A 25,594-nucleotide genomic window follows, 5' to 3' on the forward strand; every position below is an offset into this window, starting at 1 on the left:
ATTGAACATGCATTTTTATTTGGCATTTACTAATAAAAATAAAAAAACGTTTTTACAAACAAAAGGAATCCGTTCACCTGTTCTGAAGTTAATCAGTCTTTGCAAGTCATAGACCATTACAAACCATTTTTTTTAATTATCAAAAAGAACACTGATAGTTCTTGTCAAAAATATCAACCACAAAAAAATTGTGAAAAGGGGAGATATTGAAGGCTGTAATTAGACAGTACAGAACTTACATTTTACTTCATACTATCAAAGATTGATGACTGTCATACTTTTCTCCTCAGATTGTACCGTAACACATTTGATTGGGAGGACCACGAGTAAAACTGGTATCCCTAATGATTTGATGCAGACTTAAGCAAAACCACCTTTTTGACCTGTAGTGTCTTTAGTTATTAATAAGAGTAGCTTCTGGGTTGTGTTTTAACATGGCCATGAGCGAGCTCTTGGAATCTCACCTGTTGTGATTTTAAGAAAGCTCAAACTAAGGAGTTGTGTTGTTATCGAGCCATTCTCTGGTGTAGAAATGTTAGTGGGCTGACCAACTGATAAAACAAATTCTTGCAATTTTGTTTGCAGAATGAAAACTACTAGGTATCATGGCATAGCATTTCAGAGGGGTTCTGTGTAAAACACTATCAGAGTTTCACATTTAGTCCCTGTTCAGATGACTTTCATGTGGTTTATATTGGTGGGGAAAAAATAAGAAACCCACGCACTACTCTTGCTGGTATCACTGCTCTTTACGTATCTGCCTCAAGGCCTTCGTCAGGTTTTTAGCATTTTTAATTTTTTACTCTGACGAAGGCCTCGAGGCCAATATGTAACGCTTGGTAAAGAGCAGTGACGCTAACAAGAGCAGTATGCGGGTTTCTTCTTTTTTCTCATGTTATTCAACTGTTACCATGCACCTGCAACAAAGTTGGCTCAGATGTGCGAGTGCCTGTTTGAATTTTAAATATAGTTTATTTGCCATTGTGGGGTAAGTTGAGCCATTTTAAAAAAATGTTTAGCATCACTCAATCAAGGAAAATATAGTGTTCTTTCTAACAAAGTTATCTACATGTATGTCAGAATGTTGTGTGTCCCTGGAAATAATACTAATGTAAACATTAGTTTTGAGAACAGCTTGTCCAAAGAAAGTGGTCTCTTGGCACAACGTACGTATGGCGTAAGTTAAGCCGACTACACATTTCTGTACTGAATGAAATATTACTGCTACTTCTCTTAAAAACATGTCTGACTTTATTTCCCGAACACAATTCAACACGATCACAATAGTTTTTTTCTTTTAAATAATTTGAAGCATCTTTTAACACCACTTAATTTTTTTAAACACTTAACAGGCCAGGTCCTGTTAACCCATATCCCAGCGATAATGTCTGGCATTACGCCTGGGAAGAAACACACTTACATTTGCTCAACTTGCCATTGGCTCAACTTACCCCAAAGCAAACATTTTGACGATATTAGCCCTCATGCTAGGTTTACGACCTCATATTGAAGCTTATAGAGACCCCAACTGATGTGTGTGTGTGTGTTATATATAACAATCTTAAAATGATCTACTTTGGTTTAGATACAAGCATCATGAACCCGCTAACACAAATGCATTTGACTTGGTGAATATACGTTTTTTTGGACCTAACTTGCTTACCACTTTTTACATGTGGTTTCTTCCTTCACAGACTCCCTGAAATTATGACCTCTTCCCATTTTGGTCAAATTATTAGTTTTATGTATGGTTTCCTGGAAACAAGGGTGGCTAAACTTACACCTTTGGCTCAATTTACCCCACTCTCCCCTAGGTCAAAGAGCCATTTTACCTTTCATCAAAAACTAGCTAACGTTTCACTCGCATTACACACGCAAACACTCCTTCACCCAACTTAAACCAGATATCCACATTCAAAACAAACAAAACATGACAAAAAATTATCTTAACAAACTAAAGAAAATCAGTGCACTGGATATTTTCACAAAGAATGATAAAACAAGTGTGAACGAATGTAAGCTATTCTGCTAGCTGTGACTTGTAGAATGAGGCTGAATGTATAAGGCAGACAGATGTTTACGAACTGCAAACATATCAGCGTGATTCTAACCTCTTATTTACAAACAGTACAAGAACTAGACAGCAGTTTATGGAAGAAAAAGTAACCAATAACACTTTGGCTTCATCGGAGCTCTGCTATTGGCTCGTAGTACAAAAGAACCCAATCCTGGATATTTCACTACATATTCTTTCTTCCATTAATAAATCACTGATTTGACCTGATTTGGATAGGCCTTCACCTATCCAAGTCACGTCAGCTCAGCGATTACTCCAATGAAGGAAAGCAGGAAGGATATATTCAAACAGGGCCCATCTCTCATAAGATAAGAGGAGGATATAAGGCCTTACGTGTTCATTCACAAAGCCAAAAACAAGCGTACGGTTAGTTTCAGGGGTAAGTAAAAAAAAATAATAATAATAATAAAAGACTAAACTCAAACGGAATTTGCTAAATGATATGTGATGTCACGACCAATACTGGAGTCCACTTTAAGAACATAGCTCTAAAGGTTGGATGTTGGTTTACATGGGTAGATGAAGCAGGCTATATACATGTAGACATGGTAGGTAAGCCTGTCATTAGGCACCCATGGCCCCATGGTTTCAGTGTACAGACTTTAGCAAAGTAGGAAGTGAAGGCAGGCAATCACGTGCAGAACAACAGCAGGTGGACCTCTAGAGTAAAGCTAGCTCTGGTCCAGGGCGTTAGTTCACGTTCCTCCACTATGCTGCAGAGGAACGCGCCTTAACGCCCTGGACCAACAAAAAAAGCACCAAAACTAGCCATGTCTTTTTAAAAGGTTTTTCTTTGGTTATTTTAAATAAAGAAATATATACAGGATATAATATATATGTACACTTCATAAAGAGCAGTTCCAGGCTGATCTTCAGTGATTGGTTGCCTGAGTTGGCATTTGGATTAAGGTGTGTATATATATATATATATATAAAACCATCCTTATTTTGTGCTCTAACTGGGTCTTATGGGTGCATAGAAGAAGCCCATTCATAAAAATTGCTAGGCTGATCCTAGATCTGCATGTTCTATGTTATGCAAATGCTAAACATGACTGAACATAATGCTAAAGAACTAAGAATCTGGGAATCAGGTTAGAGAACTGCAGCACATATCAGATGGGTTGTCCAGGGAGTTGTAGGCCAAAAGGCATCAAAGGATCCATCCCACCCTGAGAGAGTGAACTGGACTGGGAGCAGCTGCAGGAGTCGCCCCTTCACACAGCCACACTCACTTCTGCACGTCCATGTACTTATCACCCTTTACTCCAGAGGACGGACACACACAGAACACACACAGAATCGAAACAATGTGTAAATGTGTTAAAGGTTGTATCATAGGACAGCTGGTAAGGAACATTCAACATCTTCAACACAACATTGCATTGTATTAACCACTAAAGTTCAGATACTAAAAGATACAATTTTAACTATCATTTGGATGAGTGGTTGTACAATTTATAAGGAAGGTTAAAAAAAAATAGCCAGTGTCCATAGTTACCTGGTCACTAGGGGGCTTCTTGTCTCCGTTGACACCTAAAAGCACGGCCTCCTCCGTGTTGTCATTATTCATCTCCACCATAGTGCTGTCCTTATTTGGTTTGGTACTAGAGAGAGAGAGCGCAGAGACACCAGCATGACCAATGTAATAAATACCCTTTATACACTACTAAGCCAAGACAACCCGAGCTGGGCTGTTTATGCCTCCAACATAGTTGCGATACTAAAAAGGACAAGAAACTCTGAGCCAGCACAGTACGGTTCGGGTCAGCACAATAGTGTGAAAACGGTATCTGATAGAAATGATAATGACACATCAGGTAAAATCATGAAGAAGGAAAAAAAAATGACAATGCGCTATTTTAGAGGTATCCTCTAAGGCATATCCAACAAATTAAGCTATCTGATAAGGGGTCATGATTCCAAAATATGGTTGCAAAATTACAAAAACCTTCCCTAAAAATGCACAGCTCTTCCAGCAATTCTGGGTGGAGGATTCCTGGAAAACCTGGGAATTTTGAGAATGCTTCTGGAATTTTGCAAACCTAAAATAAAATTGTGGAATACACACTTACAGATCCTGCTTGCCCGAACGCCCACATGGGATCTTGCCCTTCTTGTACAGGAAGTACAGCACACTGCCAAGGATAGCCAGCAGGAGAATACAGATGATGATGACAGCGATGATCACACCGCTGCCCTCTGGTGGGACAAAGAATAAAGTGGCAGAACCACAGGTCATTTCCTGTCCGGTAATTGCTTCGTGATAACATCGTCCTCTTAAGGAGTTTCATATTTTTTTTGTGTGTGTGTATACACACACACGTGCTTGCGTGCGTGTCCATGTCATTCAGGAGTGTCGCTTGTATCATTCAGAGACAACAGCATGCACAGGTGGTGGTAATGATGAACAGGCGTGCAGTCTCTGAATAGGTTGTTCATCATGGAAGAAGTTCTTTACTGAGGACTAAAGATCAGTCAGAACAAACACTTTCCAGAGTTGTGCTGCTTGGTTTCTCTGTCAGAGAATACCAACCAGAACTACAGTAGGAGGCAGCAGGACAAAGGGAGAGAGAAAGAGCGAGGGAAGGTAAAGAGGTGGATGGGTGCACTTGGGGATGGACCTCCCCTGGAGGAAGGATGCAGATTTAGATGGATGGATCCATTTCCATCAAGGTACAGAATGGGTGATACCACTCCCTTCTCACAGGAGGAGTTTGTACTCAAAATGCTCCAGATGCAAATGGAACTTTTCAGCCTGGTTTAACAAAAACATTTTGGAGGTTATGTTTCTGATGATTCATGAAGCATCATTCAGTGAACATATTAAAATGATAACATTGTGACATTGTAACTAACAAAGTATGAATATAAAAATAAAAAATAAACTAATTCCAGATTTCATCTAATTATATTTTTCCACTTGATAATTTATAAGTATCTCTCCACATAGATAAAGTTGTGTAATACTGTACTTTTTCAGACAGTATTACAAAGTCACAAACAGAGAGATCCTATTAAATTATCAATTATTCCATGTCACAAGTGTTGCCTCCTGAGTAGAGAGTACAAAGCCCTCCCCTGCATAGAGAATGAGGGTGCTGTGGAGAGAAAGAGAGAGCGTGGAGGGTGATGGTGGTGGCTGGGGGTTCAGTCTAGGCAGTGTGAGCTGGGTGGAGCGAGGTGTGGGCAGGGCAGCCTTCTAAGCGTGCTAGGTGGGTGGCAGCATCAAGACCCAGGACCAGAAGTCACAAACCTTTCTTGACTCTCTTCGGAGGAGTTACTGGGGTTACTGTCGTTACTGGACAAACCACACGGACACAGTTATCACGATAATACAGCAGCTCTATGGCAACCTAACACTGTTAACAACTGTGAAACAACCGCCTTGTCTACTTAGCATGGCCCTAATCACTTATCGCCTTTGTTACAAACACAGATAGGCAGGAGACAGGAACCAGGAACGGCTTTGCAGTCTGCACCAACCAAAAAATGCCCTAATGATTTCCAGGAGCGGCAGCGCTGGCTATTTAATCATATTTTGTCATCAATAAAACAACAACAAACAGGATTTTCCCTCAGAGGGACGGAGGCAATGATTTCCTGGCGTGACGTGAGCGGTCCAATGAGGTAATGGGAGTCAGAAGACTATGTTGAGTGCACTTTAACCATCAACACACAGCTACAGTTTCAGCCTTGCTCCTGATCTGTGTGCGAACAAGACAGATCTTTATGCAATAGGGCGATATGCAACCATTTAGTGAACATAGTCCGAAATAGGATGACCGTGCAGTAAGAGTTCTATGGCTGGTTTCCTGGATCCAAATTGAGCCTAATCCTGGACTTAAAAGCGTGCTCAATGACAGCCCAGAATCTCCATTGAAATTGCTTTTTAGTCCAGGTCAGGACTAGTCAATCTATCTGTGTCCGGAAAGCCGGCCCATAAAGATTCAATTTAATCTAACATCTAATTATGACAGTTATCAAAGAACACATCAGGATGGGTTCGTATTATATGACTGATCAACACATGGAAAATAAGCAGCTCTCGCCCACCAGTTAGTCAATAAAAGGTTTCTCAACCATGACCGTCCTCATCAGTATAAACCTTAATACACCCACAGAGACCTTTTTGAATTCTGATTCAAAAAGCACCCGTCGCATTTTTTCATTTTCTTTCCTTTTTTCCCCCTGCCTGACTCACACAGAAACAGCTAATCTAGACCATCTAGCTCAACAACAAAATTGTGAGAAAAAAAGGTGACTGATGAATGAAGTTCCTTGTTGCGATAGCACGGTCGTCTTTATTGCAGTCACGCTGCACAGGTGATCAGATCTCCCAACGCTTGCCAAATTCTAAGCGTCCCATTGATATGACATCGCGATCTTCTGGAAGGTGCAGCATGACCGCAATAAAGACGACGCGATGACAGTGAGTGTTATACCCTAAAAGAGTGGTACGCTTACCTGTAGTACTGGGATCTGACGAGGTCGTTTGGACAACTGAAAACAGGCAAAGGGAGAGTGACACTCTCCTGTTAGCACACTGACAGTTAAAGGAAAACGAGGAAAGGGAAAGGGCGATTCCTAGTCGGTTGTACAACTGAATGCATTCAACTGAAATGTGTCTTCCGCATTTAACCCAACCCCTCTAGCAGCTTTACTAAAGATGATTTGAGGCTCAGGTTCAAGTTTTCTGTCCATGTTTCCATGAATTAAATCATTTGGTTGTTCGTATATTCTGCCTGCTCATTTTCTCTTAACAGTCAAACCGGACATGTTGGCATAAAATATACAAGACATGACAAATAAGACAGTGGAGAGACAACTTACTGGCTTTGATGCTGAAGGGGAAGGAGTCTGTGCCATGGACGTTGGAGGCGTTGCAGTTGGCTGTGATGTCAGAGGTCACCTTGACGCTCACCACACTGAGAACCCCGTCCTCTGTCTGTCTGTGGGACACCTCCTTCAGGATCTAGCACACACAGGGAAATAAAGCACAGGTAAGACCAGAAACCAAAACATTGTCTATGTCCCAAATGGCATCCTATTCGGGATAAAGTGCACTACTTTTGCCCAGAGCCCTATGGGTCCGGGTCAAAAGTAGTGCACTACAATGGGAAAAGGTGGCCATTTGGAACAAACAAATGCAGATAAATCGGTTCAGAAAGGAATGTTGAATATGAGTTGCTTTGTCTATTAACGTTGTTACAGGAAATGACCCAGGTAGCCAGGATCGGAACAGATCTGTGTGTAAATAGATCAAAAGGGGGAAAAAACCACACCATTGTCCCTCTTTCCTTCCAAAGCCAGTCTAAACATTGTCTGTATGAGCTGACCCAGAGCCGCCCTCTTTTCCTGCTGGTCTGACTGTCTGTCGGTCTGTCTGCTTACCTGTGATTCGTCAGAGGAGCTCCAGGTGATGACAGGGGTTGGGTATCCTCTAGCGTGGCAGCTCAGGTTGAGGAACTTCTCTGTGACCTCCTCCAGGACTGTGTCTGCTGACTCCATGATCTCTGGGGGTCCTGCATGGAAGAGGGGGATGGAGGGTTAGTTTGTGTGTGTGTGTGTGTGTGTGTGTGTGTGTGTGTGTGTGTGTGTGTGTGTGTGTGTGTGTGTGTGTGTGTGTGTGTGTGTGTGTGTGTGTGTGTGTGTGTGTGTGTGTGTGTGTGTGTGTGTGTGTGTGTGTGTGTGTGTGTGTGTGGGCTCACCCTGTACGTGGACATGTAAAGAGCCTCTGGTCTCCAGTCCTTCCAGTGAAGGGACCTTCACCACACACACATACGTCCCCGCCATGTCAAACACAGCGTCCTTCAGGGTCAGTGTGTGGCCCTCTGCAACTTTTTCTCCTTTCTAAACACACACACACACGTCTATGAGGGAAACAATATAAATCAAGCAGCCACACCTCTTAAAGAACCTTTCTGAGATTCGAAAGACATAGTCGAGACAGATATCAGGGGGCTGTGGGAGCTGTTTTGTTAGAAATGATCGATCATAGTCTGCTGCTGAAAAAAAACACGTGTTATGGATTTACATCCTCTGCCTTATTGTGGATCGAGAGTTACTTATCTCACAGAACACCGCGGGAGTTATTTAATGGAAGCCTCTGTAACGTAAACCAGGTAGAGTTTGGCATATGTCAAGGTAGCTGTCTTGGCCTCTTACCTTTCTTTTTATTTTTACTAATGTCCTACCACTGGTATTGAGTAAAGCTTGTGTGTCTATGTACGCTAATGACTTAACATTATACACGACAGCTACCACAGTAAGTAAAATCACTGCAACACTGAACAAAGAGCTGCAGTCAGATCTAGAACAGGTGGCAAGTAATAAGCTAGTCCTAAATATATCAAAAACTAAAAGAATTGTATTTGGGACCAAACACTAGCTAAACTCTTAACCTAATCTAAATCTTGTAATGAATAATGTGGCAATTGAGCAAATTGAGGAAACTAAACCTGCTTGGTGTAACCCTAGATTGTAAACTGGGAGGTTCAAAACATATTGATGCAACGGCAGCTAGATGGGGAGAGGTCTGTCCGCGATAAAGAGCTGCTCTGCTCTTATATGGTCAAGTGCCTCGAAGAAAAACAGGCAAATTAACCGCATCACTACTTGTCTTTGTGAAAGATGTTGCCATGTTGAAGGCAGCCAATACACAGCTCAGACATCCATACATACCCCACAAGACATGCCACCAGGGGTCTCTTCACAGTCCCCAAGTCCAGAACAGACTCTGAGAAACGCGCACCACTACTGTACATGACCACATGGAACTCTCTTCCACACCAAGTAACTCAAGCGAGCAGGAAAATCAAACTTCAAAAACAGATAAAACAACACCTCATGGCAGAACACGGAAAGTGAAGAGAGACACACGCATACACACACACTCTAAAACACACATTCTACACACACACACACATTGTAATTTTGAGGTACTGTAATTTACCTTGAACCATTCAGTGTGTGTGGGCAGGGAGGACAGGGCATTGCAGGTGGCCATCAGCTCCTCTCCCCGGGCCATGACGTGGGTGTCTTTGGGAATCAATACAGCCGGGTCCAGATCTATAGACACACAACATGCACTGTTAAGAACACTGCTACACTACTCTATATACAGTAGTCCAATGTTAGCAACCGGATCGAAGGGGCAATGGTATACATTGTTCCCATGCAGTTTCACATTCGCGGGACCACCAGTTTGAGAACCACTGCACTACATTACACTACATTTCACTACTACTGCAATAACTAGGCCAGGAGTTTTTCCGGAGCCAGGGAATAACTCTAGGCCCTAGTCATAGACTATAACGAGGGTCCTAAGTCTATCCTGGTCATGTCACAACTTTTGGGGCTACTAATAATGACTAATGTCCCAGAAATTGTACCAGAGGAACGTCTCACTCACAGTCAACGAAGAGCTCTGTGTGCCCTACGGTTTCTTCATATGTGTCCAGGTCCAGTGCTGTACACGTGATGTTGCCGTTGCTTAGACGCATCACGTCTTTCAGGACCAATACGTTCAGCTCAGATTTCAGCTCTTGCTACAGAGAGGGAGTGGCATTTATAACACACATCAACAGTGTTGTGTATGAACACAGACATTCATTCATCACTTACAGTAAACGCATGAATAAATGTGTATAGTTCTGTTTATGGTTGGAGACACAGAATTGTTTTATTTTTACATGGGACTAGGAGTAAGCATGGGTTTCTTACCATATTGTGCATGAATGTAAAGTGTGGCTGAGGATTCCCGTTGGCACGGCAATGAACCTCAACTGTGTCCCCTTCTTTGACACGCCCCTTTGGTGACTCCACCCACACATCAAGAGAAGTGGTTGGATCTGAAGAGATTTTTCTTTTATTTAACCTTTATTTATCCAGGCAAGTCAGCAAGATGTAAGACCTAGTTCTTGTTAACAAAGATGACCTGGAAAGCGGCAAGTGTGGCCATATCAAGTTTGGCACAAAACAAGAGAGACTTCACAACTGGACAGAAACACGTGGCGACAGCACAAACAGTCAGAAAGTAAAAACGTTACCCTGTAGCATAGTTGCTTGCATTTATGATTCATACTTCTTGTTGAGACTGAACACGATTTGAGATGGCAATGTACTTGTGTAAGTCTGTGACTGTGTATAGTTTCCTACTGTCTCCATATGTGGGGGGACACATTAAGAGGGTGCAGAGTAGACTCACAGTGGACAGTGATGTTGATCTTGTTGGTCTCCGTCATCTTGGTTCCACCAGGGACGAGGTAGCTGACTTCGCAGTAGAAGAACGAATCCTTGTCTTCCTTGACCACATTCAGGTAAAGTTCACTCTGGACAGTGTACAGACCACTGGACTCCTTAGTGACCAGGGTCATCACACTGACCTCTGTGAGACCTGCAGCACATATGGAAAACAGAGATACTTGAGTTGCTGTAGAAGTGTAGATGTTGATGTGTGCCCAATGGCCAGGTTGAATACATGGGGTGGTTTACTATCGCTTCCTTTTACTTTCTATTTTTAAATGCAGTTTTTCTAAATGAATATTTTCAGCTCAAATCCACAGCCGCATCTCATGTTCAGGCACATGAAACAGACATCTGTTTTTCCAACAGGCATGATCTGTGTCATAGTAATCGCGGATCTTTGTTCTTTAAGTTCACTGTCAAATTCTTGACTGAAGTCAATCTGATTTTCATATTTGACAACAGAAAAAATATGTTTGTTCCTTGTGAGATCCGAGGCATGTTTACTACATTCTAAATGTGTTTATTATTGTCACGTTGCCCACACAAAAAGCAGGAAGTGCGTGAAGAAGATGTGGAATAGCTAGCTGTTTTATCAACTCTGTTTCACCTAGCGTAGACACTAATGTCAGAGGGTGTCTATGGACACTGTGGTCAAAGCCTCTGTCGCACTCACCGCCTGGTGTGTTCTGCAGTGGGCTCTGGTCACGGTACCAAGTGATGTTAGGCCTGGGGTAGCCATTCTTAGCCTCACAGCTCCCTATCTATGGTGAAAGATGACATGACACGGTCAGTGTGTAAACCCTTTTCTCCTCGATTTTGGGGATAAAAAGCTTAATTTGAAATATTTTATACAATAAAACCATCCTAATTTTAATTTCTCTAAATGGTTAGTGCTACAAGTCCTCAAAGTTACAAGCCCTTACCTTATCCACATGCTATACCCTGAAGTCCTCACTGACCATAGCTATCGCTAACAATGTGTTTGTTTGTTTGTTTTTACCTTAGATGGGTTCGTATTGCTGACAGAGATCCCAGAGTGCACCCCCTCAATGTTTGGACGATCAGGTGACGCTAGAGAGGAACAATGGATGACATCACATAGGGAGCGATAGCTAGGATAGTCCAGGACTAGGCTAAACCTGGGTCCAGGAAACTGGTCATAGCAATAGGTGCATTACACTCTTACCGAACACCTTGAGCATGGTGCGTCCCTCCATGTTACCCGCTGCCATTCCGTTGACTTGGCAGATGAACTCTAGCTCATCCTCCAGCGCCACGTCCCTGATGGTCAGCGCCACCTCGCTGCTCTTCCCCATCCCGTTCAGACTGATCTTGTCTGTGAACTGCCCGTCAAGGTCGACTACCTGTATGTTCTTGTCTCCGTAGTAGATCCTCGAGCGGATGTTTGTCTTCGTGATCTACGATCGAAGGTTGAATTTAATTGTCAATTGGAAAACAGGGCAGAGACAGAGGGGCGTATGCTTGAGATCCATGGGCATAAAGTAAATCTTTGTGCCCGTGTAAAATCTCCCATTTACATCAATGTTAGCTGTCGCATAAATGTACAGATGGATCTCAAGTTAGGACTCAGCCCAGAGAGCTAAGAGAGCATGTGTTCATTTGTGAAACGGGGATCTGAGATGGAAGGAATGTGTTAGCCTGGTTGTCAGATCTGTTGGTCCTTTAGCCAACTGCTAACACAGTTAGATTTGGCAACCAGGCTAACGTGTGTGTGTGCGCGTCTGTCCATGTGTATGCATTTGTGTGTGGGACTACTCACCATGTACCACTGGATAATGACATCATCGTGGTTGTCTGAGACCGTGAACATGCAGGTGATCTGGGCCGTGTCCCCAAGGAACACCTCCACTCTGTCCTCCATGTTCACCTCCACCTTGGCCCAGGCTGCTGTAGAGACAGAGTTTGAGATCAATTACATTGCTGGCAGACTGCAGAATCAGTCACGTTTAAAGCCACTTTGCACAATGACGTGAAAGTTTGTAGCTTTGATCATACTTTAGTAATCATTTCTGTGCCAACATTAACGATGGAAACCGTAGTAGGGGGAAACTGCGCCGATGGCCACCCCACCACTGTCTTCTAGCACATGTGCAATGATGTCAGACGGGAAAAAACAGTGTTAGTTGTTTGCAGTAACTTCTTTGTTTTTGTAATATCACAACTTTAAAGAATGTATGCGCACACACACACACGCACACACACACACACACACACACACACACACACACACACACACACACACACACACACACACACATCTGCCTGGCCTGACGTGGTGGGAGCTGAAAAGAAGCAATGAAAAGCTCATAATGGTCAAAGAATAAATAGTCTATGACAGGAATTCTGGAAGCCCACCCATGGTCATATTAATGTGCTGCATTCCAGTGTGTCACTGTTCAGGAGGGAAGAAAGACTCAATTTACAGACAGCATAGTGAGCCAGTGTTCGGCTCTCTCACAGAGGAATGAGCGGTTTTCCCCTCCAAGCGTCTCACAGCGTGAGGCATCGTATGAGGACACACAGGCCAGAAGGGCCATTATGCGCTTTACACCCATTATGCACTTTACACACATTATGAACTTTACACACAATATGAAAGCAGACTCCTTCCTATAGCGTAATCTAGTACACTTCACTTCCGGTTGAACACGAAATGAGGGAGAGCTCTGTTTTGTTGTTTTGGAAAGTTTTGAAAGTGTATTGAAAAGTTTCTTAGTAAGAAAGGAAATGCCAACAACGGACAGTGAGCCATCGTGCTCATGCATAAAAATAACTAGTAATGAAAGAAAAGCATTGCCAGTTTGAATTTAGAATTTTTCTTCTTTGTTTTATAAGAAACATTCATGTTGAAGATTCCAAATTGTTTGCATAGTTAACTCACACACAGACAGCTCTGACACACACACTTACCCCACCAGACATGCCATCAGGGGTCTTCAAAAAAGTGTACAGTATTATATAGAGCCATTATTGCATGGAACTCCCATCTCATACTGCTCAAATGAACAGCAAACCTGGTTTTAAAAAACAGATAAAGCAACACCTCACGGCACAACGCCTCTCCCCTATTTGACCTAGATAGTTTGTGTGTATGTATTGATATGTAGGCTGCATGTGCCTTTTTTAAATTGATGTAGTTCTGTCCTTGAGCTATTATTGTCTATTAATGTTCTGTATTACGTCAAGTTTCATATTTTGTGTGGACCCCAGGAAGAGTACCTGTTGCTTTCACAACAGCTAATGGGGATCCTAATAAAATAACACAGAATACAAAAAAAATCGAGATTGGTAATGACCCCTTGCTGTGCGTTTAGACTTTTCCGCCAAGATGCAGCGTTAATTAGTCACTTTCAGTAGCATGCTGTGAGTTAAGAGAAAGAAATGTGGCAAGTCAATCTTGTGTTTTTTTTTATGTGGACAGAGTGTGTGGGTGTGTGTTTGTGGGGGGGGGGGGACTTATTGGATGCATGGTCTACGTACATGCACTGTGTGTATGTGTGCGTATCTTCATTTTCACTTTAATAGGTGAGAGTTCACATTGAGGGCACATTAACACTCACTGAGCACTTTTGATCTCAACACCGTCCTGTCCTACGAACATACACACACACACACGCTTCTCTGGACCCACCAGAGGCTAATGGAGGAAGAAGGATGTAGTCTTAGTACAGTGATCCAATTAGGTATCCCCACAAAAATATTTCCTGTGCATTAGCAACGGAACAACAGGCCAATGCTGACTCACTCTGAAGGGGTCATGTTTACAGTCATCATGCTCCAATTCTAAAGCTATCCTCTCTATATACAATACCAGTCAAAAGTTTGGACACTTATACTCATTCCAGGGTTTTTCTTTATTTTTAGAATTTTCAACATTGTAGAATAATAGTGAAGACATCAAAACTATGAAATAACACATTTGAAATCATGTATTAACTAAAAAAGTGTTAAACAAATCAAAATATATTTGAGATTCTTCAAAGTAGCCACTTTTTACATAAAAAAAAATGAAATATGAACATTTTATTTCAATTTTTCTAGATGTAACGTTAGCTAGCTAGCACAGAAAACAATTGCTGAGGACATCGTCAAAAAATCCATCCTACTATTGACATTTTTCAGTTTTCCTTTTTTCTAGATTTTTTAAAAATTGAATATCCGAAACATACAATATACTTGCAGTGAAGCCGCTCAACAACTACATCATACCAGTCATCCAACAGACTCCTATTCAGAGCGACACACAGAAGCATCCAGGCTCAATGCAATGCTCAAGGGCACGTTGACAGATCTACCACCAGGCCAAAAAACGTGACAGTACTATTTCTAAGGTCAATTTTAGATCAATGCTATGCATTTTCACCCATTCCTGAACCTAAAACCAGAAACAGGCTACCTGAGGGCAATACCAAAATAAATGGTCTATTGATTCTGTATCCTCACAACAAAATCTGCAGAGCTTCGATGATTTTATGCCCCAAATATTCAACATTTTGTTGGTGGCAAGAATTCTATATAATAATTTTAGCTGAAATGCACGAAGTCTTGAATCTTGCGTTATTTTATATATCAACTCATACAGATCTACTCATACAGATGGAATCGGTACATCAAAAATCTCTTCCCAACTATTTTGCAATCTGTATGGCACAGTTGTCAACATCCTGGTCCTCAAAATAAACTGGTATACGTTCCTATTTACAGTGGGGCAAAAAAGTATTTAGTCAGCCACCAATTGTGCAAGTTCTCCCACTTAAAAAGATGAGAGAGGCCTGTAATTTTCATCATAGGTACACTTCAACTATGACAGACAAAAGGAAGAAAAAAAAAATCCAGAAAATCACATTGTAGGATTTTTAATGAATTTATTTGCAAATTATGGTGGAAAATAAGTATTTGGTCACCTACTAACAATCAAGATTTCTGGCTCTCACAGACCTGTAACTTCTTCTTTAAGAGGCTCCTCTGTCCTCCACTCGTTACCTGTATTAATGGCACCTGTTTGAACTTTATTATCAGTATAATTGGTGGCTGACTAAATACTTTTTTGCCCCACTGTATGCTATTTTTATTCCTCTGCCAGTTTTGATCCTTTATATTGGGCAGACTGACCAGTTCCCTACCTCCTCCCGCTGCCACCTGCCTCCTCCATTTTTGGGGTAATGCTGTAATCAATTGGTTGTACTCTTGGATTGAGCAGATCTTCCCGTACAATTCTGATAACTCCATGAAGAACATAATTCTACCGTTCCAATTTACAATATCATTTAAGAACAAAATACCCTTTTCAAACATCTTTCCCACAAATACAGGTATTTTATCAACCAGCACATTTGAGTTCAGCCATAATATTTGTTGTAATATTTGTTCTATCTTTTCAGGGGGATGAAATTGAAATTGTAGCCAGCTCTGCAATGCTTGTTTGAAAAAGAGAGATACTTTTTTAAAAAGTATCATTTTCAATTAATCGAAAATGAGACATTGCAATCTGCACAAAGGCAAAAATGATTTTTAAACAATGGATGAGCTTTTCTTAGTAATCTACTTGAGAACCATTTAGGGTTCAAGTAAAACTTTTGAATAAGTGAAGATTTTAGAGAGAGGTTTAGTGCTTTTATATTTAATAATCTCAACCCACCCAATTCAAATGCATTATATAGATAGGCACGTTTTATTTTGTCTGGTTTAGCGTCCCAGATAAAGCTGAATATTTTTTGCTCATATGATTTGAAAAACAAATCATCAGGAGTAGTCAGTGCCATAAGTAAGTGAGTAAACTGAGATATGTTATGACAAAGGAGTTAATCAGGGCAATTTTTCCACAAATAGACAGGTATTTACCTCTCCATGGTTGCAGGATCTTGTCTATTTTTACAAGTTTTCGATTGAAATTCATTGTGGAGAGCATATTTATATCTTTTGTGATATGAATACCAAGTATGTCTACTTCACTATCTGCCCATTTTATAGGTAAACTGCAGGGTAATAAAAGTTATATAAAAAATAAAAGTCCAATACGTAATATTGTACACTAGGTTTTACATTATTGATTAAGTTTCTTCCATGTAAGAGAGAAAGAGACAAGAAAGTAGTCAAGACGACCAGCTTGATTAAGTCTCCTCCATGTAAAGAGACAAGAAAGTAGTCAAGACGACTAGCTTGATTAAGTCTCCTCCAAGTAAAGAGACAAGAAAATAGTCAAGACGACTAGCTTGATTAAGTCTCCTCCATGTAAAGAGACAAGAAAGTAGTCAAGACTTTCTAGGTCAGGGTTTTTTCGTCTCCAAATATCCACTATTTCTAATGTGTCCATGATATTTGTGATTTCCTTAAGGGCACGGTGATGATAGTTTGTAGAGTGATTACCTTTACGGTCCATTGAGGTACTTAACACTGTGTTATAGTCTCCTACCATAATGATTTGATCATTTTGTTGCCTGTAAGTTCAATAAATTGCTATAAATGTTTTCGAAGAAGTATGGATCATCCTGATTTGGACCATATTGATTAATGAGCCAAATCTCTTTTTCGTCCACTTTCATATTCAAAGGGATCCACCTTCCTTGCGAATCATTCCTGACTATTTGCACACTCAGATCGAAATGTATGTTAAGTAATATCATCATACCTTTTGAGTTCCTTTGTCCATGACAGAAAATTATTTCACCACCCCATTCCTATTTCCACGCAACTTCATCTAAGGATGTAGAGTGAGTTTCCTGTAAACAATATATGTTATATTCCTTTTCTTTTAGCCATGTAAAGACTTTTTTATAATCTGCTAAAACGTTACAATTATAACTGGCTATAAATATTTATCCCCTTACCATAACTAGATACTATTCTCAGTCTAAATTGACCATAATTAGTGCTTGTAAAGTTACTACCATCAGGGGTACTATGACGGTCAAAATAGAGCTTTCAAATTACTGATATTTAGAATTCAAGAAATAGGTTCTAGCAATATTTGTTTCATTCCCTTGCCTGTTTGCCTGTTTGATGTTAGAACATTGAGACAAGATATTATGTGTGTAGTAAATCTGAGTAGGTTGATGTGTATGATATTGACTCCTTCCTCACCCTGTTTTCCCTGAGTAGACAATCCATGTTGGAATCGTGGATTTTTACCTTGGCTGTGAGTGCCTTGTTTTCTCCTTGGAGCGTGAGAATTTCACTCTGGCTAAACTCCAAACTCCCCCTCAGGCCTGCTACCTCCTCACACAACTTTTCCAGTGATACATGGATTCCAGCCACAGCACTAGCCTCTACTTCAACGGTAAGTAAATCGTCCATGTCTGTAGATGAATCGGTTTTTCCTTTTTTTGTTGGGTTAAAGTTATTTTGTGAGGTAGTTGGATCTTTCCATGATGTAGTATGTTGTTCCTCCATAGCGTAAAGCTGTTGGTACTCGTCGATTTCCCTCAGGATCTCCTTAGTATCCAGGTTGGCTCTTTACTGCAACCAGTTGTTTTACGAACAGATAACAATGAGTCTTCCCCACGACGATGACAGGTGTCTGTAGTACAGCCAGCTAGCACTCACGGAATCCACACGAAACATTTTTACACAAACTTGCAGTCCTAGCCGTAAAGGCTAACCGCGTCGTAGAATCCTTAACTACAAAACTTTAGTTCTGATTAAAATCGCTTTTAATGAACTTTTTTTAATATAAACAACAAACCGAGTGTAGACAGTACCATGTTCTGTTGCGCACTGATGACTTATCCACCCTTTGCCTTGATGACAGCTTTGCACACTTGGCATTCTCTCAGCCACCTTCATGAGGTAGTCACCTGGAATGCATTTCAATTAACAGGTGTGCCTTGTTAAAAGTTAATTTGTGGAATTTCTTTCCTTCTTAATGCGTTTGAGCCAATCAGTTGTGTTGTGACATGCTAGGGGTGGTATACAGAAGATATCACTATTTGGTGAAAGACCAAGTCCATATTATGGCAAGAACAGCTCAAATAAGCAAAGAGAAACGACAGTCCATCATTACTTTAACACATGAAGGTCAGTCATATCCGGAAAATGTCAAGAACTTTGAAAGTTTCTTCAAGTGCAGTCGCAAAAACCATCAAGCGCTATGATGAAACTGGGTCTCGTGAGGACCGCCACAGGGACCGCCACAGGAATGGAAGACACAGAGTTACCTCTGCTGCAGAGGATAAGTTCATTAGAGTTAACTGCACCTCAGATTCAAATAATGGACACATCTCAACATCAACTTTTCAGAGGAGACTGCGTGAATCATGATAAATATATTTTGATTTGTTTAACACTTTGTGTGTATGTGTGTGTGTGTGTGTGTGCGTGCATGTGTGTGTCCAGTGCTTGACTTGGACTGAAATAGGTGCTGGTACTCAGTGTGGCTGCCGGTACTGTTTATATTAAGGTGCAGGAGCTAATATTCTATAAGAGGAACAGGAACTCAAGCAGTAGAACATTTTAAGTGCCGGTACTCAGCTCCGGTAAGCTCCTGCCCAAGACAAGCACTGTGTGGGGGGATTGACATTGGTCTCTGTACTGAGATTTATAACAAGTTACTGATGTTCGGGAGGCCAGAATGTGAGCGGAGCCGTTCCCCTTGTCCCCACATTGTGCACATGTGAGGTGAGTACCTTCACGTGCAGAAGAGATACTTTAAAACCTCATGTTGCCCTTATAAAGGCTTTGTGAATGCAGGCATTATCTTACCTAACATGGTAGATAATAATCACATGGTATAGCATTATCTCGCAAATAAACAAAATGCTTGATATCAGGTGTTGAAAACATACTTTCATCATTGTGACATAACGCTTTGAAGGTTTTTAGAATGTGATTACCTAGTAGATTAGACTGGACACATGAAGAATGTCTTTTTAAAAATGTTTCATGAATGTTTTTGAAGAAAAAAACGTGGTTTCAAACACAGCATTGTTGGCCACAGTCAGACTTTGGCTGGAGACAGTTGCCAGCATACCTAAGAATCAACCACCTTGAACATCATAATTGAGTCTAATTAGCACAAACGAGTCTGAGACACACGTCTGGCAACAACTCTGATTATGTCTAGGTGTTGACATGCTCTCTGACAGAAGACAAGAGATTTTAAAGGAGTTTCCTTACAGTTCACTAACAAGGAAGTCACTGTTGTTAGTTCAAGTGAGGACCGAAGGTGTCCCCACCTTGCATGGAAGTGTTCCAGCTGTCCATGCTCAATCATGTGAGATCCGTGGGCTTGCCAACAAAGCATGGCGTAATTACACCAGACAACACAGACAAGCATTTTCAGGTTAATTCTTCATTATTGTTTCTCCTTTCAAAGACATGTAAAGGGAGAGCTCTCTTTTTCAGGACATATTATATCAAACATTTTGTATACCTGCACACCAGACTTTGATGTCTTTGTAGACATAACTCCTGCCTGCAAACACCTAGTGCTGAGCAATTAACCAGAAATATAGGTTATTTTTCGGTTTTGAACTTCTTACGGCTGAGATCCCGTTAACGGGATCGACTTGACAACAGCCAGTGAAAGTGCAGGGCGCCAAATTCAAACAACAGAAATCTCATAATTGAAATTCCTCAAACATACAAGTATTTGACACCATTTTAAAGATAAACTTGTTGTTAATCCCACCACAGTGTCCGATTTCAAAAAGGCTTTACGGCGAAAGCACACCATCTGATTATGTTAGGTCAGTACCTAGTCACAGAAAAACACAGCCATTTTTCCAGCCAAAGAGAGGAGTCACAAAAAGCAGAAATAGAGATAAAATTAATCACTAACCTTTGTTCTTCATCAGATGACACTCATAGGACTTCATGTTACACAATACATGTATGTTTTGTTCGATAAAGTTCATATTTATATCCAAAAATCTTAGTTTACATTGGCGCGTTATGTTCAGTAATGTTTTGCCTCCAAAACATCCGGTGATTTTGCAGAGAGCCACATCAATTTACAGAAATACTCATAATAAACATTGATAAAAGATACAAGTGTTTTACATGGAACTTTAGATAAACTTCTCCTTAATGCAACCGCTGTGTCAGATTTCAAAAAAACTTTACGGAAAAAGCACACCATGCAATAATCTGAGTATGGCGCTTAGACACAAAAACAAGCCATACAGGTACCCGCCATGTTGTGGAGTCAACAGAAGTCAGAAATAGCATTATAAACTTTGATGATCTTCATCAGAATGCACTCCCAGGAATCCCAGTTCCACAATAAATGTTTGTTTTGTTCGATAAAGTCCATAATTTATGTCCAAATATCTCGCGTTTAGTTCAAAAATCCAAATTCATGACGCGCAGGCCAGACGAAAAGTAAAAAAATTCCATTACAGTTCGTAGAAACATGTCAAACGATGTATAGAATCAATCTTTAGGATGTTTTTAACATAAATCTTCAATAATGTTTCAACCGGAGAATTCCTTTGTCTTTAGAAATGAAAAGGAACGCAGCTACCTCTCACGGGGGCGTGCCTGAGTGAGCTCGTGGCACTCTGCCAGACCCATGACTCAATCAGCTCTCATTCCCTCATCCTTCACAGTAGAAGCATCAAACAAGGTTCTAAAGACTGTTGGCATCTAGTGGAAGCCTTAGGAAGTGCAATATGACCCCATAGACACTGTATATTGGATAGACAAACCTACAAACCTCAGATTTCCCACTTCCTGGTTGGATTTTGTCTCAGGTTTTTGCCTGCCATATGAGTTCTGTTATACTCACAGACATCATTCAAACAGTTTTAGAAACTTCAGAGTGTTTTCTAATGTGCATATCTTAGCTTCTGGGCCTGAGTAGCAGGCAGTTTACTCTGGGCACCTTATTCATCCAAGCTACTCAATACTGCCCCCAGCCATAAGAAGTTTTAAACAACTAATTGAGGACATACTTTCAATTATTTAAATTCCATTTGGTTCGTTTTTTTTCTGTGAGCTCAATGTGCACATCGCACAGTTCTCTAGAGATAAGTCAGATCCAACCTGAACTGTGCGATATAGTAGGGAGTTGTAGTTTCCAACAGGCCAATATTCAACATAGTGTAGCGCATAAAACGTGGTAATTAACTACAATGACCATAATCCATTGCGCATCACTTGTCCGGTCTGTGTTTATTTTACACCTGCTACGGAAGAGAGAAGAGTGTGCAATCGTGAGGTGATATAGAGAGCAGCTGTTGCTTCATGAGGTACAGTAACTCTACCTGAAAATACATGATCACGGTCAGGGTTTCCCAAACTCAGTCCTGGGGCCCCCTCTGGGTGCATGTTTTGGTTTTTACCCCAGCACTACACAGCTGATTCAAATAATCATAGCTTGATGATGAGTTGGTTATTTGAATCAGCTGTGTAGTGCTAGGGCAAAAAACTAATCGTGCCCAGGACCAAGTTTGGGAAACTAAGTGATCCAAGTTATTTATAGCTGGTATTCAGTAGTCATAAAAGTATACCTTATTTACTTTGAAGAACTACAAAATAGTGATTTTGTCAGACAGCATAGGCAGCAGCTCTATAGAGATGAGATGATGACTTTGAAGACAAATAAAACAAATATATACAACAACATATTTTATTCAAGTAAAGTAATGTGAATAAATGAGGGTTAATAAGTGATAAGCAGTAATGGGCAGTCACTACCATCATGGGACTTTGATTAATTGTTTTATTCTGTGTTGTTACAGCATTCAACCGACATAATGCATGGTGCATTTAATGTGAAAACCAACCTCAAAAATCTCTCTCTCTCTCTGTCTCTCTCTGTCTCTCGCCCATCTGAACCCAATCAGCCCACCAGCTGCTACGCAAACACGCGCACAAACAACCACACAAACAACACACACGCTGGTGCACACTCACTGACCATGTCCGAATACATACTTAAACTGCATACTCATTTCGCCATTTGATCTAGTAATCAGATTAATTGCACAATCACGCATCAGATGATGCATTCTGAGTAATATTTTAGAAATTTCGCATACTATAAAGCTTTCCTTTTTTCCCCCCTAACCTGCAGCCCAGAAAAACAGAAGTCTCCAGACAGGTAGATGAGATACGGCACTGGCTTTTCAAAGACTGGAATGTGTTTTGACTCAAAGCGATGGATGGAGGGACACTTGGCACACTGTGCCCTACCTGCCTCCCTCCCTCTGTCTGTCGGTCTAGCTAGCCTGGCTTTAGGCCAAGCCAGCAGCTGCTGGAGAGATGGGAAGCAGGTGTGGGGCACTCACACACACACACCACTTCTTATCTTTTCATATACTTTATCTCCCCACCTCATCCGCTTCAACCACTGGACCTCGACAGGATATCTGGGTTTCAACCACACTAGCTGACGACCTTCATTGTTAATTACATACATTCAGAGTCTCAGCAGTCATCTTTGGGATTCAATTAATGTTGCTACTGATGATTTTAACGAAATCATTATGGAGGCTGTCCATGTGCTTTCCGAACTGAGAGACCTGAGATCAAAGCACCGTCTGGTTCTTTGACATCTCCACCCCTCTGGGTGACGGTGAAGGGAGCGCTCCGGACAAGACTGCTCATCCCTGTCGTCTGGCTTGGGGGGCTATGGAGGGGCACAAATCCCTGTGAGGGGAGGGTGGGTCAGTGGATTTACATCTGTGCTCAGACCCCCAACCAACAACCACCCTCCACCCCTAAATGAAGCATGTCCTCACCAATCAACCCGGAAACAAAGTTTGTTTACATAACGTACATAAATAATGCCTACAATGTATTTAATCTACTCTTGATCTCACAGTCAGGCGAGTGTGTCTCTGAATAGTTTGTAGCTATAAAGTCTGACTCGCTAGATTAATCTGTTCTAAACAAGATTAGGGCCAAATCTAAATCTTCTTTATAATTTTTCGATATCAGCTGTGGATTCTTCCCACTAAAAATAAATCATTTTTTTATTTATTTATAGTGGGCTCTAACATGGTTTTCTGTAAATTGACTTTTCACAAAGCTAAAATGATTAGCTCGGATGAACAGTACAGTTTACAATCCAGGAGGGTAGAAAGCAGCTATTCAATGCATACTTATAATTTTCCCCATGCATGTTTGTTATAGAATCTGCTCACTGCACGATATATGTTTCCATACATACTTATAAACACCACTCATTGTTCATAATGACATCTCTGTCACCTCTAAGAATAACAACGCCATATAAACCCTCCTCACAGCTGCCCATGTCCCTTAATGTTGATGATGTGGTTGTTACTGACAAGAAGCACATGGCTGAGCTCTTTAATCACCACTTCATTAAGTCAGGATTCCTATTTGACTCAGCCATGCATTCTTGGCCTTCCAACATCTCCTACCCCTTCTAATGCAACTAGCCCCGATGATCCTCCCTCTTTTTTCCCCTGCCCCGCTACAAAGTTTCTCACTGCAGGCGGTCAATGAGTCCGAGGTGCTAAAGGAGCTCCTTTAACTTGACACCAAAACAACATCTGGGTCAGATGGTTTAGACCCTTTCTTCTTTAAGGTTGCAGCCCCTATCATCGCCAAGCCTATCTCTGACCTTTTTAACCTGTCTCTCCTCTCTGGGGGAGGTTCCAATTGCTTGGAAGGCAGCCACGGTGCGTCCTTTATTTATAGGGGGAGATCAAGCTGACCCTAACTGTTATTAGGCCTATTTCTACTTTTCCCTGTTTATCAAAAGTGTTGGAAAAACGTGTCAATAATCAACTGACTGGCTTTCTTGATGTCTATAGTATTCTCTCTGGTATGCAATCTGGTTCCCACTCAGGTTATGGATGTGTCACTGCAACCTTAAAGGTCCTCAATGATGTCACCATTGCCCTTGACTCTAAGCAATGTTGTGCTCTTTTTTTATTGACTTTGCCATAGCTTTTGATACGATAGACCATTCCATTCTCGTGGGCCGGCTAAGGAGTATTGGTGTCTCTGAGGGGTCTTTGACCTGGTTTTCTAACTACCTCTCTCAAAGAGTGCAGGGTATAAAGTCAGAAAATCTGCTGTCTCAGCCATTGCCTGTCACCAAGGGAGTACCCCAAGGCTCGATCCCAGGCCCCACGCTCTTCTCAATTTACATCAACAACATAGCTCAGGTAGTAGGAAGCACTCTCATCCATTTACATGCAGATGATACAGTCTTATACTCAGCTGGCCTCTCCCCAGATTTTGTGTTAAACGCTCTACAACAAAGCTTTCTTAGTGTCCAACATGCTTTCTCTGCCCTTAACCTTGTTTTGAACACTTCCAAAACAAAGGTCATGTGGTTTGGTAAGAAGAATGCCCATCTCCCCACAGGTGTGATTACTACCTCTGAGGATTTACAGCTTGAGGTAGTCACCTCATACAAGTACTTGGGAGTATGGCTAGACGGTACACTGTCCCTCTCTCAGCACATATCAAAGCTGCAGGCTAAAGTTAAATCTAGACTTCGTTTCCTCTATCGTAATCGCTCCTTTCATCCCAGCTGCCAAACTAACAGGTAAAGGTAAGGGTGCTCTCGAGCGGCTAGATGTTCTTTACCATTCGGCCATCCGATTTGCCACCAATGCTCCTTATAGGACACATCACTGCACTATATACTCCTCTGTAAACTGGTCATCTCGGTATACCTGTCGCAAGACCCACTGGTTGATGCTTATTTATAAAACCCTCTTAGGCCTCACTCCCCCATATCTGAGATATCTACTGCAGCCCTCATCCTCCACATACAACACCCGTTCTGCCAGTCACATTCTGTTCAAGGTCCCCAAAACACACACATCCCTGAGTTGTTCGTCTTTTCAGTTCTCTGCAGCTAGCGACTGGAACGAGCTGCGACCAACACTCAAACTGGACAGTTTTATCTCAATCTCTTTTTTCAAAGACTCAATCATGGACACTCTTACTGACAGATGTGGCTGCTTTGCGTGATGTATTGTTGTCTCTACCTTCTTGCCCTTTGTGCTGTTGTCTGTGCCCAATAATGTTTTGTGCTGCGGCCATGTTGTGTTGCTACCATGTTGTGTTGTCATGTGTTGCCGCCTTGCTATGTTGTGTACCACTAGTTCCCCCTGTTGCCTTACTAGAGGTCTTAAAATCCTTAAGAGAGGAATCTCTCTCTGAGGCGTTCCCAAAGACGTAAATATGAGAGCCTTGTCAAGAGCTCATCAATCAAATGAGTTCTGCTGCTTTACCCTCTGTCTGTTCTAACAGGCACCAAAGAAAGAGTTCCCCTTATATCATCAGATCCATCAAATGCCCTGTTATCCGTCAAAAACA

The 25,594-nt window shown here is 41.4% G+C and overlaps 1 protein-coding gene across 1 annotated transcript in view; it reads right to left on the reverse strand.

Annotated features, from left to right (window-relative positions):
- The window catches only part of LOC120028311 (cell surface glycoprotein MUC18-like), a 75,189-nt gene continuing 49,595 nt past the window's right edge, over positions 1-25,594 (reverse strand). The window contains exons 2-16 of the mRNA XM_038973517.1: positions 12,108-12,235; positions 11,514-11,745; positions 11,328-11,398; positions 11,001-11,088; positions 10,287-10,475; positions 9,803-9,930; positions 9,492-9,627; positions 9,033-9,148; positions 7,789-7,930; positions 7,472-7,602; positions 6,911-7,052; positions 6,545-6,580; positions 4,153-4,279; positions 3,579-3,684; positions 1-3,338 (exon numbers count right to left, since the gene is read on the reverse strand). Of these exons, the coding sequence (XP_038829445.1) occupies positions 3,309-3,338; positions 3,579-3,684; positions 4,153-4,279; positions 6,545-6,580; positions 6,911-7,052; positions 7,472-7,602; positions 7,789-7,930; positions 9,033-9,148; positions 9,492-9,627; positions 9,803-9,930; positions 10,287-10,475; positions 11,001-11,088; positions 11,328-11,398; positions 11,514-11,745; positions 12,108-12,235 (1,802 nt within the window). The 3' untranslated portion in view covers positions 1-3,308. The remainder of the gene's footprint in view (positions 3,339-3,578; positions 3,685-4,152; positions 4,280-6,544; positions 6,581-6,910; positions 7,053-7,471; positions 7,603-7,788; positions 7,931-9,032; positions 9,149-9,491; positions 9,628-9,802; positions 9,931-10,286; positions 10,476-11,000; positions 11,089-11,327; positions 11,399-11,513; positions 11,746-12,107; positions 12,236-25,594) is intronic.

This window comes from Salvelinus namaycush, chromosome 34 (genome assembly GCF_016432855.1).
Source record: "Salvelinus namaycush isolate Seneca chromosome 34, SaNama_1.0, whole genome shotgun sequence".
NCBI lineage: Eukaryota > Metazoa > Chordata > Actinopteri > Salmoniformes > Salmonidae > Salvelinus > Salvelinus namaycush.